This window comes from Phaethon aethereus, assembly GCF_964289735.1.
Source record: "Phaethon aethereus genome assembly, chromosome: 4".
NCBI lineage: Eukaryota > Metazoa > Chordata > Aves > Phaethontiformes > Phaethontidae > Phaethon > Phaethon aethereus.
In genome coordinates, this window is record NC_138578.1 from 74436416 (window position 1) to 74452543 (window position 16128).

The 16128-nt window shown below is 38.3% G+C and overlaps 1 protein-coding gene across 1 annotated transcript in view; it reads right to left on the reverse strand.

The window, feature by feature from the left end:
* Nucleotides 1–3448: 3448 nt before the first annotated feature.
* DOK7 (docking protein 7) overlaps nt 3449–16128 on the reverse strand; it is a 68036-nt gene continuing 55356 nt past the window's right edge. Inside the window, exons 9-12 of the mRNA XM_081999440.1 lie at nt 10308–10373; nt 9194–9265; nt 5978–6130; nt 3449–4331 (exon numbers count right to left, since the gene is read on the reverse strand). Coding sequence (XP_081855566.1) covers nt 4195–4331; nt 5978–6130; nt 9194–9265; nt 10308–10373 — 428 coding nt within the window. The 3' untranslated portion in view covers nt 3449–4194. The remainder of the gene's footprint in view (nt 4332–5977; nt 6131–9193; nt 9266–10307; nt 10374–16128) is intronic.

The window sequence follows — 16128 nt, forward strand, 5'->3', positions numbered from 1 at the left end:
AACGGGTCTTTTTCTTTCTGAATCCGTGTTGACTGTGCCTGATGATGACTGCACTGTCCTTTAAATGCCTTTCAGTCCTACTCAGTATGATCTTCTCCATTATTTTTCCAGGTACTGAGGTTAGACTAACAGGTCTGTAGTTCCCTGGGTCTTCCCTCATGCCCTTTTTGTGGATTGGATTTAGACTGGCCAGCTTCCCGGTCAGCGGGGACCTCCCCAGACTCTCAAGACCTTTGGCAGATGATCAAGATGGGTTCTGCCGTAATATCTGCTAGCTCCTTCAGTACTCTGGGATGAATCCCATCAGGCCCTGTGGACTTGTGAACATTCAGTCGATATTGCTGGTCAGGGAGAGCATAAAACTGAACTCATCAGAACCCATCCAAATTCTTTAAAAATTACACTTTTCTTTAATGCTACTCACCTACACTCAAAAGACATGTTTGCAGAGCTACTCCTTACAAATTTCCCTTTAATAACTTCTAATTCTTCCCTCCTTACTCTGCTTGCTTTGTTCTTATTGCTGTATGATGTTAAATTAGCATTTCCTTTCAACCTATTTTACAAAATAACGTTTGTATGATTGGCCGAATGAGAGCTGAGGAGCTTCCCAGATAAAAGGTGACACAAAAATATAACAGTACTGTCATCTGAAAAAAACTCCTGATTTTAACAGAAATGAGCAGCCAGTAACCCATAGAATTCTGTGTCATCTTCCTGTGGTCATTTTAGCAATAATATGTGTGTTATCTCAGACAAACTAGAAAAGGTACTTACCGAAGGGTGCATGTTTCAGCATCTCATAAAAAAAAAGTAATCACTCATAATTCAAATTCGAGTATAGTTTTCCAAGCTACACTAATTAAAACTGTTTTGTTTACAGCAGAGAGAAAAATGAGGGATTTTTCCAAGCTATTTGCTAAAAACAACTCTTGGGGCAGACTTGCACACACATTTAGATGCCTAAAGACACCTCCTGGCATTTTCCACAATTAGGTGCCGGACTGCTATCAAAACCCAGACAACTATTTGCATTGTTGGGCAACGAAATTCCTCCAAACTCCAGCCCTCCATCCTGCAGCACACGCCAACTTGGAGAAATTCCATCACCCAAACACTTGCATATAAAAATGTTCCATAACAGCTTACGAACAGCACCATAAAACCCACCGAAGCAGCAGTTACCTTTGGCGGTAACCTGAGCAGGACTGTCAGAAAGAAAGAGGTACGGACGCAACACGCTAAGGGTTATGCCCGAACGCTGTGCTGGGTTTTCGTGTCGCGGAGAGCTCTGCTCCCAAACTGGCACTTCTGCCGCGTTAAAGTACTTCAAGAACGTCTTACAGAAATATCACCAGCCACATCACATTGTTTTGTTCTTCTGGTACTTAATTCTTCATACTCCTGGTAAGGGCAGGAGATCTGACTCTGGTAGAATGTTAAATTAAAAATGAGCAAAGCCTTCGTTTTTATCAGCAGAAGTTATGAGTCACATTTATCTCCAAAGGCGTGGGAGAACTTCTGGGTTTTTTGCAAAGAGTTCTGAATCTGGAATCATCCTATAGCAACCACAAACTGTATTTTGGATCACTTACTTATGCACAAGTTTTATGCAAGGCGTGTGAATAAACCCTATTTGCACATTAACAGCAGTACTAGAGTTAACCCATGGAAGCCACATGGTGAGCGCAAGCCTGATTATAGGATTATGGGTTTGTTTCCATTTTCCCCAGTTTGCTACTGGAATTTGAAGGCACGTTATTTTATTTACTCAGAAAAAAGGTTTTACATTTCTGTGAGGTCCTGTTGTTCAAATGAGAAAACTTTAGTTTCTTCAACAGAAATGTCAAGCCTATAACTTGACAGGGAGGCCTGGGAGGTCCGACAAAAACAACAACCAACAAGGTTTTAAGAGATGCAACAGTAAGGCTTGGCCTCCTGCTTCAGCATCCTAAACATAATTTAGTGCATGAGAGTATGAAGCTAATTTAAAAGATAAATACTACTGTGTCAAATCTTTACCCGTACTGCAAGGCCAGGATTCAAAGCAAGCAATTTTGAGCAATGTACAGAAAGGCAGTCTTTGTAGAGAACCTGGGTAATATATTTTGCTGGTAAATAGATTTTTACAATAGAAATATTCATTATAAATCATGATGGAAAACATTGCAGTTCAGTGCGCCTGGCAAGCTATGCTCACTTTAAAAATTAAATATAAATAGGCACATAGCAAGAGATTTAACCCTGCAAGTCCCCCTGTGGAGGATCCTGAATTGAACAACAGTTCAGTTAGATAAACCTGGTCCCAAGGAGCTGTAAGTCCAGGCCATTCCGGCTGCACTAAATACGTGTTTACAAAGCAGTTCACCACTGTCCATCTGCCAAATAAGAAAAATCTTTTAAACTGGGAATCTCATAAGAAATGCTTCTTTTCCCTTCAGAAACATGCTAGGCTAATAAGCAGAAAAGTACATCCTAGCACGGGACAGATGACAATGACCATTGTCAACTCTGAAATAGATTTTTTTTTTTAATTTGAGAGATTTACATGGCCGTTGAAGTTACATTCAAATAAATTTATAAGCTAAATTCTGCCTCAAAACCAAACACCCACCTCTCCTTCCAATCACTTAGTGAAACCCTCACTGGCACAAAACGTTCACTCAGCAATAGGAATTATAATGCATATCTGAAAAACAGAATTGGGCTGTGATATTTTGTCTTAAGAGGACACAATCAAAAAATCATGATACCAGAGATATCAACCTGGATAACTTCTGGAAGCCAAAGCTATTATGTTGTTGCAGGCCAAAATTTTGATGTTTTCCATAAGTACACTGCTTGTTAGTGCAGTGTCACTGCCATTAACATTTTATTTAAATAGCACTTTGCATCAGCGCAAATATGTAGAATAGAAGAATTACACAGACGATGCAACACCAGAAACTAAGCCAAGTTTTGAATCGTACCGTCTCACTGTACAAAAGCGAGATGTGAAAGACTTGTGGACAAACCTATATTACAATAGAACATCCTGTTGTGCCTCACTTCTGTAGCATCGCTGAAGACATCACGCTCTTACACAGAATTGGTTTTGTGCTATTTAGGGACAGCAGAGAATTATTCAGAGAAAGTTTTAGCCTCAAGGCAGATATTCCAATGTTGATGCCGGTTTACATTAGGCATGGTTTTGGAGACAGAAATAAAGGTCTCAATTTTCAAAAGTTAATGTTTCTGTTGAGTACCCTGATTTTAAGATAGTCTGTATAAGAAACCTGAAACTTGATTTTCAACATGATATGTGTGTTCAATTCCAGGAAAATTGCTAAGAATTACAGGTACTTAGCAACTATGAAATCAAAGCTTATGGTGTCTAAAACAGGGTTTTTAAGAACAGAAGCACCTAAAATGTCCCTTCAAATTATTTTGGTTTATAGGCATACTTAAATTAAATAACTTGTTTGTGTGTGCTCTTGCCTGTATGCATATACATATGTGTCTGTGACACTGCAGCTTTTAAATCTGAGCAACTTTAGCCTTTAGCCAAAGCTACAGAACTCTTGGTGATGTATAAAACTGATTTACTCATCGGTAAAGTTAAGCATGCCCATAAATAAGCATATAAGTTGCACAAAACTATGCCTGCAAAAAATCAGGCACTGAATTTTCTTGCTTTTGTAAGAGCCATTAATACATTAATAGAGGTTTTACACATTTTATACTCTCAAATATATACATATATTTTATTAGTAATGTATGCTTACATACATACATATGCACAGATGCAAACATATGTGTACATATACCACACACACACACACTCACATTCCCTTATCTGCACACATTCAAGTTCTCTATTTTTAAAGAAAATGCCACCATTTAATAAACACTGGAATTGGTTCCAGGTTTCTTCCAGGACTTCAGAATTGTAGAAAAAGGTAACTTACATCTGTCATTGCATATGAAAAAAAAAAAAAAATCTGGACTTTACAACCAAATTAAAATAAAAAGAAAGACCGCACACCCCCTCATGCTACCGGCTTTCCAATTAGGAATCAAGATATTGGAATGAATCTGGTATAAATGCAATAAGCAATGCCAGCTTTTTTATGAGTATTTTTTATAACGTGTGAATCTTTCGGAAGATAAACTAGTACCAATTTATGGTGAGCAAAAAGTTCTTTCCTAGACAGGTCACTGCTGAGGCCCTTTCTTCTTCTGCTCTAGCTCCTGCAGGCGTTCCTCCCGGCACTGAGCATGCTGCGTTCCCACTTTGTGGGCTGTCTCGGTGGCTGCAATGTCAATCTGTGCATATCGGGACGATCCACTCCCTGAAATACCAAATGAAATTATGTAAAAGTCTATACCCCTTATATATTCATGGGTGAAAGTGACCCAGGGTTGAGCTATTGAGACAATTCTTCCAGATTTCCTAGGTGATCTTGGTTTGGTCTTAAAGCAAGCTCTATAAAGGGAGCAAGATGATAATCACAACTAAAAACAAACTCAAAAGCTTTGTTATCTACATATTTTAGCTATCTGGTTTTCTTCAAATAAGCAAATGAACCACTTATATTTCTGCCCCAGGTTTGAATCTCCACTCCCACTCCCCCCAGGAGACAAAACTGAACTCAGCTCTCCCACTTCTGGGAGGTTTCATCAGCGGGCTTCTAGTCGGTAAATGATCAACATCTGGTATTTGAAAAGAAAACACCATCGGTAGAGCAGTTGGCAGGGATTCTTCTTTGTCTGGATTGGGTACTCTGTGAACATTTACCAGATCAACCACCTTCAGCTTTAGACAGAATGATAATTTAGTCCAATTATTGGCAATAAGAGAGATAAAAGCTGCTCGGTCTGTTCAGGAGCAGAACAGTTCTGTAAGGGTGCAGACGTACAACTCTGGAGGCTGGGAAAACTTTAGTATGAAAAAATAAAATATTTATGGTCAGTAGAGGCACCTTCAAAGTTTTACAAGTTGAGCATAGGTTGGTGGTTGACACTTAGGAAAGTTTATATCAGTTGCTGGAATTCAGCACTTTGTTCTTAATGCCTTGGCTCACTGTCTTTAAAATGAAGACAGAACATCAGGTTTATGTCTCAACAGGGTGTTGTACAGAGAACTACATTAAAGTGTGGAAGAAGCTTAGAATTACTTAACTAGAGCCATATAAACATCCAAAAAAAAAAAAACAATGGGAAAAGTGCTAGCATTTCAAAATTAATAAACTTGCTGAAATTAAAAGTATAAAAATTAAAATCTCAATAGCTGAAAACTATACATGGAAAACCCATCGATACCAAATTTGAGCAATTAAATGCCAGATCCTGATTAGGCGCTTTATGTTAAAGAGGAATGCATCTCTAAATGACAATACATAGTAGCTATGATGCATGTGTTTGTGCTAATTGTCCAAGTTAAGCATCTGAAGTAAAATACCCAGATCCAAACAAACGAATTTAAAAAAAAAAAAAAAAAATCAAATACTTGGGCTGGCTTCCTCTCTGCAGCACCCTCACACACCCTCACAGAGAGCAGACAGAAGAACGCTGTGTTCTGTTCTTAAGCATTTGCTGCGTGGCTCCAGAGTCAGTATCTTCAGGAGCAAGCCCTGTAAACCTATACCCCCAGTCCTGAAGCCAAGAAATAAAAATTAAGTAACTGTAGTCTTAATATGCAAGATGAAAATCTTGAGAACACGAAGCAAATTACTGTCTGTCAAACTCCACGGACACAGAAATGTTCGCTTTAGAGGGAGTGCATATACAATGCAGAGGGATGCAACATCTTATAGAATCTCATTACTTAAAAATCTTTTCCAAAAGAGTTGGCAATTACAAGGACTGCCTCACAAACGTAGCGGGGTTCAACTCCTCTGTTAGCAAGAGCCTATGTGTAGATGTGAAATTAAGATTCCCAATACAGCATGCATTACTGTTTCCTTTGCTGTTTAAACAGTATAGTAGACTTCCTTACCTCTTATGCTTGTGCTAGGTTCTTGAAGTTCCAGTTCCATGTAATGAAGTTGTTTTTTGGAAGTAGGGCTGACAGGAATATTAACATAGGTGGCTGTCTCACTGTGGGGTCGATCTGATGTAGGCACATCAGCTGAATAACCTACTGCCCCTTCTAAAATAAGTAACATGTTACTATAGACACTTCGCAGTGACCAATGATGCTTTTCATAAAAACACAATGATCCGTTAAGAGTTCTGAAAGCAAACATTCAGCAGCAACAACTCAGCTTGCCAAACAGTACATTCATCAGTCATAGATGGGACATGAGAAGACTAAGATTTCTACAGAAAAGATCCTCAGAGACTGGCCAAGTCGGGATCTGTGCAGGAGACCACAGACCACAGCCAGTGATCTCACTATGTGGTGACAGAAAGCAAACCCTATGCAGAAATTTTCAAACAGAATGTATGCAACAATATCTCGCAAGACTTTCAGCACTAACTCAGGTTAGTAAAGCCTTATATGAAGAAATCTGTTCTAGGGAGACATGGACTATTATATCATCCAAAAGACAGCAACCAAAATCACTGGAAGTTCAGAAAGTATGTCCCAAAAACAGGGAATGTTTTAAAGCAAGGGGAAGGCAAGCTTGAGGAGACAATGTTGACAGCTTCCCTGTACTGAGATGAAAAAGACAGGAATGATGCCAAGTGAGGACAGACCAAGTAATAAAAGACTTCAATTGCAGGACAAATGTAGAAGATTAGACAGTGGGAAAACCTTTCTAATAGTAAAAGATCACAAGAACGCTAGAGGAAAACACACAGAGGCTGTAGAATTTCTGCATCTAGAAATTTCTAAAAAAAGAGATAGACTAACACCTATTAGGAAACAGTTTTCTATAAAGTGATTTTGACTTAAAGACACTTTTTTTGTCATCTGGATGAATTCTCAAGACCTCTTCTAGCCCTATTTTCAGTTATTCTAATCTTATCAGAAATGAACCTAAGAGAGAAGCTAGAAGGTTCCATTCAGTGGCCAACCAGGCATTTCAGCCTTCAACTCCTTAACTAACACCAGGCACCTACATCTAGATTCCCAATCCATGAATACCAAGAGACTTCCCAGAATAACCTGGGCTACAGGGGACCCAAACAGAAACCTGTATTCCCTCTGTGCTTGGGCAAGGCTTTGAGTCACATTCTCATTGTCCTACTCAGCAGGCTAGTCACCACCTGCCTGTCCAGTCCAGTTGGAGTTCTTACCCTTAAACACTTTCCGCTGTTAAGTCACCTTGGGACAAAAGAGTGCAGAGGAAAAATGGTATCACTTTCAGGTTCTCCTGTTCCCTGAAGTTCTCCCATTAAGATTTTCCTTGTCCCCACAAAAAACTCATACCAAAACTTCATTTGTCCAAATCACTGCTGTTCGTTTCTGCCCATTCAGACACTGATGAGAGGCAGTAGGTGATCAAGGCTTTTTAGAGCCCAGGAAAGAATAACTTCTTATATCCAACCAACAGCATTAAGGGGAACTTCTTCTTGGACTGTATTATGAATAGCAGAGATAGTTCATACAAAGTCAGGCAACACTAAGAATTCTCAGAGGCTACAGCAGGTTTCAAGATAATGGAATCTCTCCAGGATTAAGCTATTTAAGTCAAAGAAGTCTACTATGCAGTCCAAAATTTTAAAAGCCTGGAAAGTTGGCCAATTTTCTGACAGTTTTTCATACAGAAAACATAGGAACATCCACAAAGTAACCAAACATTTTTCTGAGGGTCAGACTTCAAGTTATTGTTCCAAAGTCAGATGTCAGGAACAAAATGAAAAGGAAAAAATATCACACAGAAGAAATTTCGGTATCTATATCAAACATCATTCTCAGAAATTATTCTCAATTATTCTGTCTAAAGTATTTCAAAGGAATTTGGCCTGATTGTGCCAAAAGAGATTCAGCAGAACCATAACATTGAAAACCTGCATCCCAAATAGTTAAAGTTGTAAATAAATGACAATCTTAAGATACAGAGTCATGAACAGTCATGAAGGAAAAGGTATTTTTTGAAGTCTTTCTAATACAGCATTAAAGTGATGTAACAGGAGTTTAAGTGAAGTGTCCTCAAAGCTAGCTAGCATGAAAACTAGCAAACTTCTCTGTAGAGCGAAATAGCTGAAAGGTTTCAGGAAGCTGAATGTCAAGTGATTTTCCTGAGAAATAAAAAACTGCAAAAAAACCGCATGTTCAGAAAAATATATCAGTTGGTAAGGCTTTGTACAAGAAAAGCAAAAGAAACACACGGAACAAAGAAACCCCTGACAAAAATCAAATACTCTACTCAAGGAAAAAAAACCCAACAAATCAAGAACAAAGCTGGGCAAACTGGAATGGAAGGAAAGGAAAAGTATTCTGTTGTCCAGTCTCTGCTGTCATAATAGAAACTGAGCTTTCTTTGTAAACATAGAAATACTTGGCTTTTCATTTTTTCTTCAAATAATAATAATAATAAAAAAAAACATTAGATGCTAAAAACTGGCTTATATTTGTTTGAAGAGAAAGGTTTATTTGAAAAGCACAAGACAGTCAAAAGCTCCTACTAAGAAAACAAGACACACACAGAGCGCCATGGACAAAGACAGAGCGTTCAGCAGTCCATCTGGGTGGACAGAGGTAGAAGATGCCTACAAGAGAGGTCAGAAGACCAGTATCTGAGATCATTATTGAAGGAGACTTTCAGAGAAAAACAGACCAAAACGCATGATTACAACATTCTGAAAGAATTGGTACAATATCATGATTGCTTGAAGAGAAAAGGTAGGAAGTTAAAAAGATACTTAAGCAAATAACAGAAAAGAGAAAATGTAGTGGCACTGAAATGAGGGGGAAAAGAAAGTTAAAGATAGTATAATTGGGGAGGGAAGAAGAAAATTATATTTGAAACTGGTGTGTTAGCCTTTCTTTCAACAAGTGTGAGTTATTCATATTTTCTACCCTATGTGGGCACCATTCTCAAAAATGTGCAATAAATAATGCATAAAGAAAATGAGCACCATAAACACAGCCCCGAGATAACTCTGTGTGTGTGTGTGGGCATGCATGTAAAGCTGACATGTTCAAAGGGCACCACCTCAAAAATACACATTTAGAAAAGATCACAACAAAAAAGCAAATGGAAAAAGAAACAGGAAATGTTCATGTCCTCTAATGCAACTGTCTGCAAAGATCTTCACTCACCAGGTTCCTCAGGGCTAGTAGGAGTTCCCAGTTCTGGAGGAAGTGTCAGCATCTCATAACCACCTTTAGGACCTGGAATATAGGAACACCATCACCAGCTTTGGATTTAGGAATTTGCACAATGAAAACAAACCATATACTTTCTGGTTTTAACTTGTAACCTTCTAATCTGAATAACAACAATGAAAAATCTCAGAAAGTATAAACACTGGCTAGCGTTGACTTCTCTCTAGTGGTGATGCCAGCATTTTCTAATGAGTGCAACAGCAAGGAAATAAATGTTAGGACACTGAAGGCCACTGAAGTCAACCGTGTATTTTGCTGTACGTCGATGGGGGAGCAAAGCTGTGTTGAATGCATGAATCAGGGAGAAGTACGTGGGTGAACTTGGGAGCATCTGGAAGACTCTTGTTAAAATTCCACCTCCAACATGATAAGTTCTTGATTTCTGACAAAGCTCTGTAAAAAAATGCTTAAACTAGCCCTTCGAATGATAACTTTGCTTTCCAAGTGCAAGTCATCATCTTTGCAAGAAGCCAGGTTGCATAACATCACCCATGCTTCCAGAGCACTAAGCTGGAAAAAGATGCCCAGGTTCCTTCATAATCTCAGACTCCATCCAAGTTCAAACCAGGCAAGCTAAAAGGCTATGCCCATAGAACAAACATATTGGGATTAATTTGGAATGACAAACACACAAAGTTCTATCTGCTGATGTTGTTGTTTTCATCCATTATTATGAAGAGGTATCTTTAAATGTGGTGGGGGATTTTTTCCCCATCACATAATTGTTAGGGTACAGGATTTCTCATGGCCTGAGGCAGGTTTTTTTTGGTGGGTGCTCTTTGTTAAAGTGCTGGCAGCATTTTACTGCTGTGAATAACATTACTGCCTATGCTCTGACACTTATCTGTCACTGCCTCTTCTAAACTTATCCCATCTGTCAATGCCTTTCTAACAAAAACCCCGCAAAGCAAAAAACCCAAAGAAATACATAAGTCTTACAATAGGGAATCAAGTCATTTATTACCTTTAACATTTTCTGAAGTTTAAAATAATTTAAGTTAATTTAAATTTACATGCACACACATACCTCATAATCACTTACACTTACCACCTTGGAGACTGTGCCCTCTATATACTTTGAAAGACCCAGAAGCTGCCATGACAGAAGCACCACCTGTTTTCAGAGAGAGATAGTCACATTAAATCTAAATACCTCTTGCTATTGTTAGATATCTGTCGAGCATCAGCATTTTTAGATATTCCTGAAACATCAAGAAAAAATTTAATAAGAATTATAAGTTATTGTTCTTCATTTAAGCAATTTTGGTTTTCCTTTTTATTTGCTAAATTCTTTTTCCTGAGATTGTGGCACTATAATCTAATTTTGTAGTTTTCTTTCTTTAGAAAGAAAGGGTGTCTGCTATAAAACTTCAGAATGCTGACCTCCCTATTTGTAGTGAGTACTACCTTACTCACAGAGATAGTCATCTTCAACTGAGAAGTAAAAAAGCCAATGAAAACTTGACCGGGGAGTTGCCTTTGCAATCCTTAACATAGCTGGTTTAGATTGGATATTAGGATAAATGTCTTTACAGAGAGAGTGGCCAGGCATTGGAACAGGCTGCCCAGGGAGGTGGTGGAGTCACCATCCCTGGAAGTGTTAAAAAAAACCTGTGGACGTGGCATTTCAGGACATGGTTTAGTGGGCATGGTGGTGTCAGGTTGATGGTTGGACTTGATGATCTTGAAGGTCTTTTCCAACCTTAATGATTCTGTGATTTGGCAACAACAAAGTTTAAAATGTTCATTAAAATCTCATCAGACTTGATCCAAAACCTATTAAAGTTGTTGGGAAGAACTGTATCACACTTCAGCTGTCCACCATCCAGTTTCAGACATGCATAAAGTAGGGCAGGGTGAAGGGTAGGCGAGGGATCTAACTTCCATGGGGTTTGAATCCAGGTCACGGCTGGTCCTTGTGCAATACTGTTCCACGTGTTACAGCCAGGGAAGCTTTGCCGAGGGCATGTCCGATGGAGCAGTCAGTCTCCTTTCCCCAGCCCTATTCAGAGCAGCAGAAAGCTGTCCCCGGTACCGTATTAGATGCGGACATTTAAGAAAACACGAGCTAGCAACTCGGAAGCCTACAGCGGTACGCATGTGGTGTGGTTTCTCTTCATACACATATCCCTTCTTTATTTAACCAGCAAACTAATTTAACCAGCATCATACCTACCTGTTTGGTTAGCATTATCCCTATCCAGCCATGAATGTCTTTGAAGATTATTGCTTTATGCTAATTACGGCTTCATCACAAAACTGGTATGGGGTATTTTTTTCCCTCAAAAACTTAATGTAAATCATTCCACAGAAAACACGTGGGTTTTAAGCAACATTTTTAGGATTTGTGAAAAGCACACAGGACAGGAAATGAGATTCAAAACAATAAGATATTCCAATCCATTTATGGTCAAGTTGAAGTTTTCCCATTTGGAGCTGGTTTAAAAGAACTATGTTAATATTTCAGGATTTGACCCATTGCATTTTCCCCATTTTCAAATCTGGCAACTGACAAATATTTACATAGTCAAATATCTCATGGAATTCTTTTGAAGCTTTGAACTGTGTCATAAAACACATGTCACCAAAGATCAACCTAGATATTTTCTTCCTTCTTCTTTACATTTACCATGTAAACTGGTTTGTTTCTTATTTATGAATCCTAGGATAACACTTGCAGGAATGGAAAAAGCAAGCTGGCAAAGTAAATTTCTGAACGTATAAAGCATCCAGCAGGAGACAGACGTTCCCTTCCATCACTCTTTTTGTCTTACAAGGGATTGTTAAGAATAATTTTTTCAGTTTTCCCTGCCATCCAGTTCTGTGTGGCTGACTTGCTCAAGTCTCTGTTAAAACTGAGTAGCTCATCAAGAGAGTTATTTCCATTCTACTTTCCTCAATCTACAAGAGGAAGAAGATATTCAAAATGTGACAAAATGAAAATATGCTGCAGAATATTTTGCATTCCTACATAAGATTAGACTCAAATATCTGATGTAGCTCAATGAAGACAACCACTACTTGAAACACTTTTCTAACTTCATAGTCATTTCTTTATGCCCATTCTTCAAAAATGAGCAGAGTTTCAGCACATGTGCTACAAGAAAGAGCTATGAAAAAAAATTAATAAACAAGAGGGAAGCTGGAATACATGCTATAAACTGAGCACAGACAGTTTACTTTTCCAAATCCTGTCACCTATCATTACATGGCCAGTGAGTAGACACATGCAACACCGCGCCGCATTTAGCAAGTGATCACTTCTTACTTCCCAGCCTCTACTTTGCCTTCACGGAGTAGGTCACGAACTCTGAAGGTCTGGGCTATTAAATTTCCTGACAAGGAGTCAGGACAGAAGAAAACACTGTGCTCCATGATAAATTCCTGTATCTTGTTGAATTAAAACTACCTTTATTATGAAGTACTTTGATCCACTCAGACAAGCAATATTTCCATCTCCTCCTTTGAAAACAGATACCTTGCTTAAAAGAGTATCCAAAGGCTAGAGCTACTGATTGACAGGAGAAATACTGCAAGTACACCAGGAGGTTTTTCCATGCAAATGTAACAAAAGACTTCCTGGTGCTGTAAAATTGCCCTATAAAACTTCCCTAAGTTTGTTACTCTTCAGTTTTCAAAGTGGTTTCATATATTTTCTGCTATACAAATGGCATTATCTGCAACACATAAAAGCTGAAGGGGATGCTTAAAAACGTTTACTTGCTCTACAGACTTCACTGTATTTGGAAATGTTTCCTGTATCTCTAAGTCAACTTCAGAAGTTGTAAAATCACTCAAAATTAGAAATGCGTTCAAACACAGTGACTGTTCAAATCTTGCTCCACAAAGATGTTTTTTTAGTGTGTCCAAAAGAATGGCAGAGGATCTAACTACCTCTAGCTATTATTCATCTTCCCATGCTATAGGGCCACTCCAGCCCAGTCTCCCATCCCTAAAAATGCAGAAGTGTTAAGCTAGAATCATTACCATTTTCCTCTACCAGGAAACTCAGTGTCTGTTTTTTGAAAAATATACCTTCAAAGGTGCTTTATGTACATTTGCTCCAAAAATCTTGATGCATGTGAAGCTCAGGATCTACACTGGCCAAGAATGAAGGTCACATAATGTGTTTCCTTAATAGAGGAAAAAAAAAAAAAAAAAAGCTGAAATAATCACTACATTTGCAAATAAGGTTCCTCACCTTTGTGTTCTAGAAGGCTGGGGTATGTAATTTCCCCAGATCTCAGCTTTCAGAGAAGGCGTGGGGAAGCAAATCAGGAATACGGAAAAGGCAGGACTAGAAGGTCACTGTGGCATGGACTTACCACCTTCTGTCACCCCCAAAACAGGGAGCAGGAAACTGATGGATCTGCTCAGTCCAGAGGATGAGGCAGCAGCGTTTGGACCATTGACTAGCATATGGTTTCACCTCAGTGATTGTTCTTTTCCCCCTCCTGTCAGGCCCCCAGCAACTCAGATCGTCATTAAGGCCAAGGTTTAGCTTGTAAATGCAATACATATTTTAATCAGCGTACTTTTTCTGAGCTCCTATTTTTCTTCCCCTTCAGAATTATTTTGAGTGCAGTTATAAAATAAAGCACAATCAAGAAAGAGTATGCCATATTATGGTAGGGCTTTATTAATCAGTTTCTCATTCTAATAATGCTCTTCTATTACAGTGTTTAGCCCTATGAGATATGATGTATTTATGGTGGACACAGCATATGCTCAGCACACAGTCCTTTATTGGCTCAATAAAAGTATCATACTGTACTTTGTCCTCCTACAGCGGAAGAGCTGACAACACATTTCCTGAAAAAAAAATTGCGAATTATAAATTATTTTCAACCTAAGCAACAACAACCAACACAGTATGGCCCAGATTCTTCTTTCTCACTGTTCACCATTAATTCCTTGAAAGCTTACTCCTAAGCTTGGAATAGAAGTATCAGGCTGAATAGGTTTACAATAAAAAATTTTAAAACACATGGAAGAAAGCCTATTTTTCCATCCAGTTGAGTTCATTTTCAGTACCCATCACCTGTTATACATTTAATTTTATTCTTTCCTTTTATCTGCATCCAGCTCTGGAGCCCTCAGCAGTACAAAGGCAACAAAATTATTTAAACCAGGATTAAATTATTCACCCCAACTTGTTTTTTTCCATCTAGCAATATAATACAGAATTGTTGCCACTTTCATGAGCACTTTTCAGCTTGCCTTTAGAATTAGACACATTTCTCTGAAGTTGCTGAGTCTATTGCTCAGCATATATAACTGTAGAAAGAGAATATCATCACCCGCGTTCATTACCAATAAACTGAAAAATATTTAAACAATTGGTCCTGATGCTTTAACTCCATTTCTTGCAACAAAACTGAGGCATTCAAGAGCAAAAATATTGTACAGAACATGTGGGCACCTGTAACACTGAAAGATGTGGGTTAGCACTTGTACCTTGTGTTTGAATGAAAAAACAATGCAGTCCTCTCTGTGATGAAAAAGAAATGTGTCCGTGACTAAGTGGACTGGTACACTAGCAAACACTATAACTGTGCATTGGGTCACTGTGCAATCATGCACGCTAGTAGAGGTATCTTGCCATGTACATGTGCAAGACCAGTTTTGAACGTAGTTACCTCAAATTAATGTGCCCTTATGTCATCCTCAACAATGGATTAAAAAAATCATACTAGAAAAAACCAGAAATGTTCTAATGCTGTTCCTTTGTTCCAACAGAACTGTCCGAATGGCTGCGTCATGCTGTAGGGACCTTCAGTTAATGGCTTTGGATTAAAGATGGTGGAAGCAAAACATTCAAAGGCTACAGTATTATTCTGAAAGCTTTGCAACGCCAAGTTCGATTATACTTTAAATGTTCACATACATAAAAGACAATACTTTAAAATGAAATATTTGAGGATAATAAAAATGCAGACAGAGAAAGCATACATTTCTTTTGTATTCTGAAAAATAGTATCATATTGAAGAATAAAGATCTACAAGTATATGACGAGAGCATTTGAGAGACGAAACCCCACAAAGAGAGCTGAAGACTTCAGTCACTGGCTTTAGATACTGCATTTCCCTAAATCGTTTATACTTCTTCCAGAAAGCATTCAGTTCTGGTTTTAAACAATATTTTCCCAATGTACCAGACACGAAAACCCACCCACTCAAATTTCTTCAGTCTTGTATTTTCCCTTTCTGTTGATCTAAAAAACTGTCCTGTACTTCTACATTTCCAATTTGCTTAATGATAGGTTTTATCAAAACAGCTAACTCCTTCATCTGCATGAATAGTCTGAAATGAAGTTTTTGTCAGGTATTCTCTGCATCCACAATTATTTTGCCACTGAAATTAATGCAGAAATAATATTGTGCCCACCACACGCAGCTATAGACCCCAATTCCCCTGTATTTACACACACTTTAATCATAAATGCTCTGATTTACTTCGGTTGATTACAGGACTAGAAACGTGGGTACCAGAAGGAAAGATAAAATTAAAGTTAATGGTCCAATTCGTGCTTCTACTTACACTTCTATAAATCAAGAGTAATTCCACTGACTCGAGTGGAATAATTAGGAACAAGATCTGCTAAATGTTTCTGGATTTTCTCCTGCTGAGACAGACAAAAGAATAGAGTTACTTTTGACCTTGTCCAGAGACACCTCCTGATCCTAGATATCTTACTGGATTTGTTCACACAAGTGTCAATCAGCTATACTTCTTTACGTATTTGCCAAGTTTTTAAAAAATAATAAAGAAACGCAAGCACAAAGAGCTGTTTTATGCCTATTGGAACCAGGCAACCTTTTCTCAGGTTTAATAGATCTGCTGAATTATCAGGTAAACAGTTTAAGGA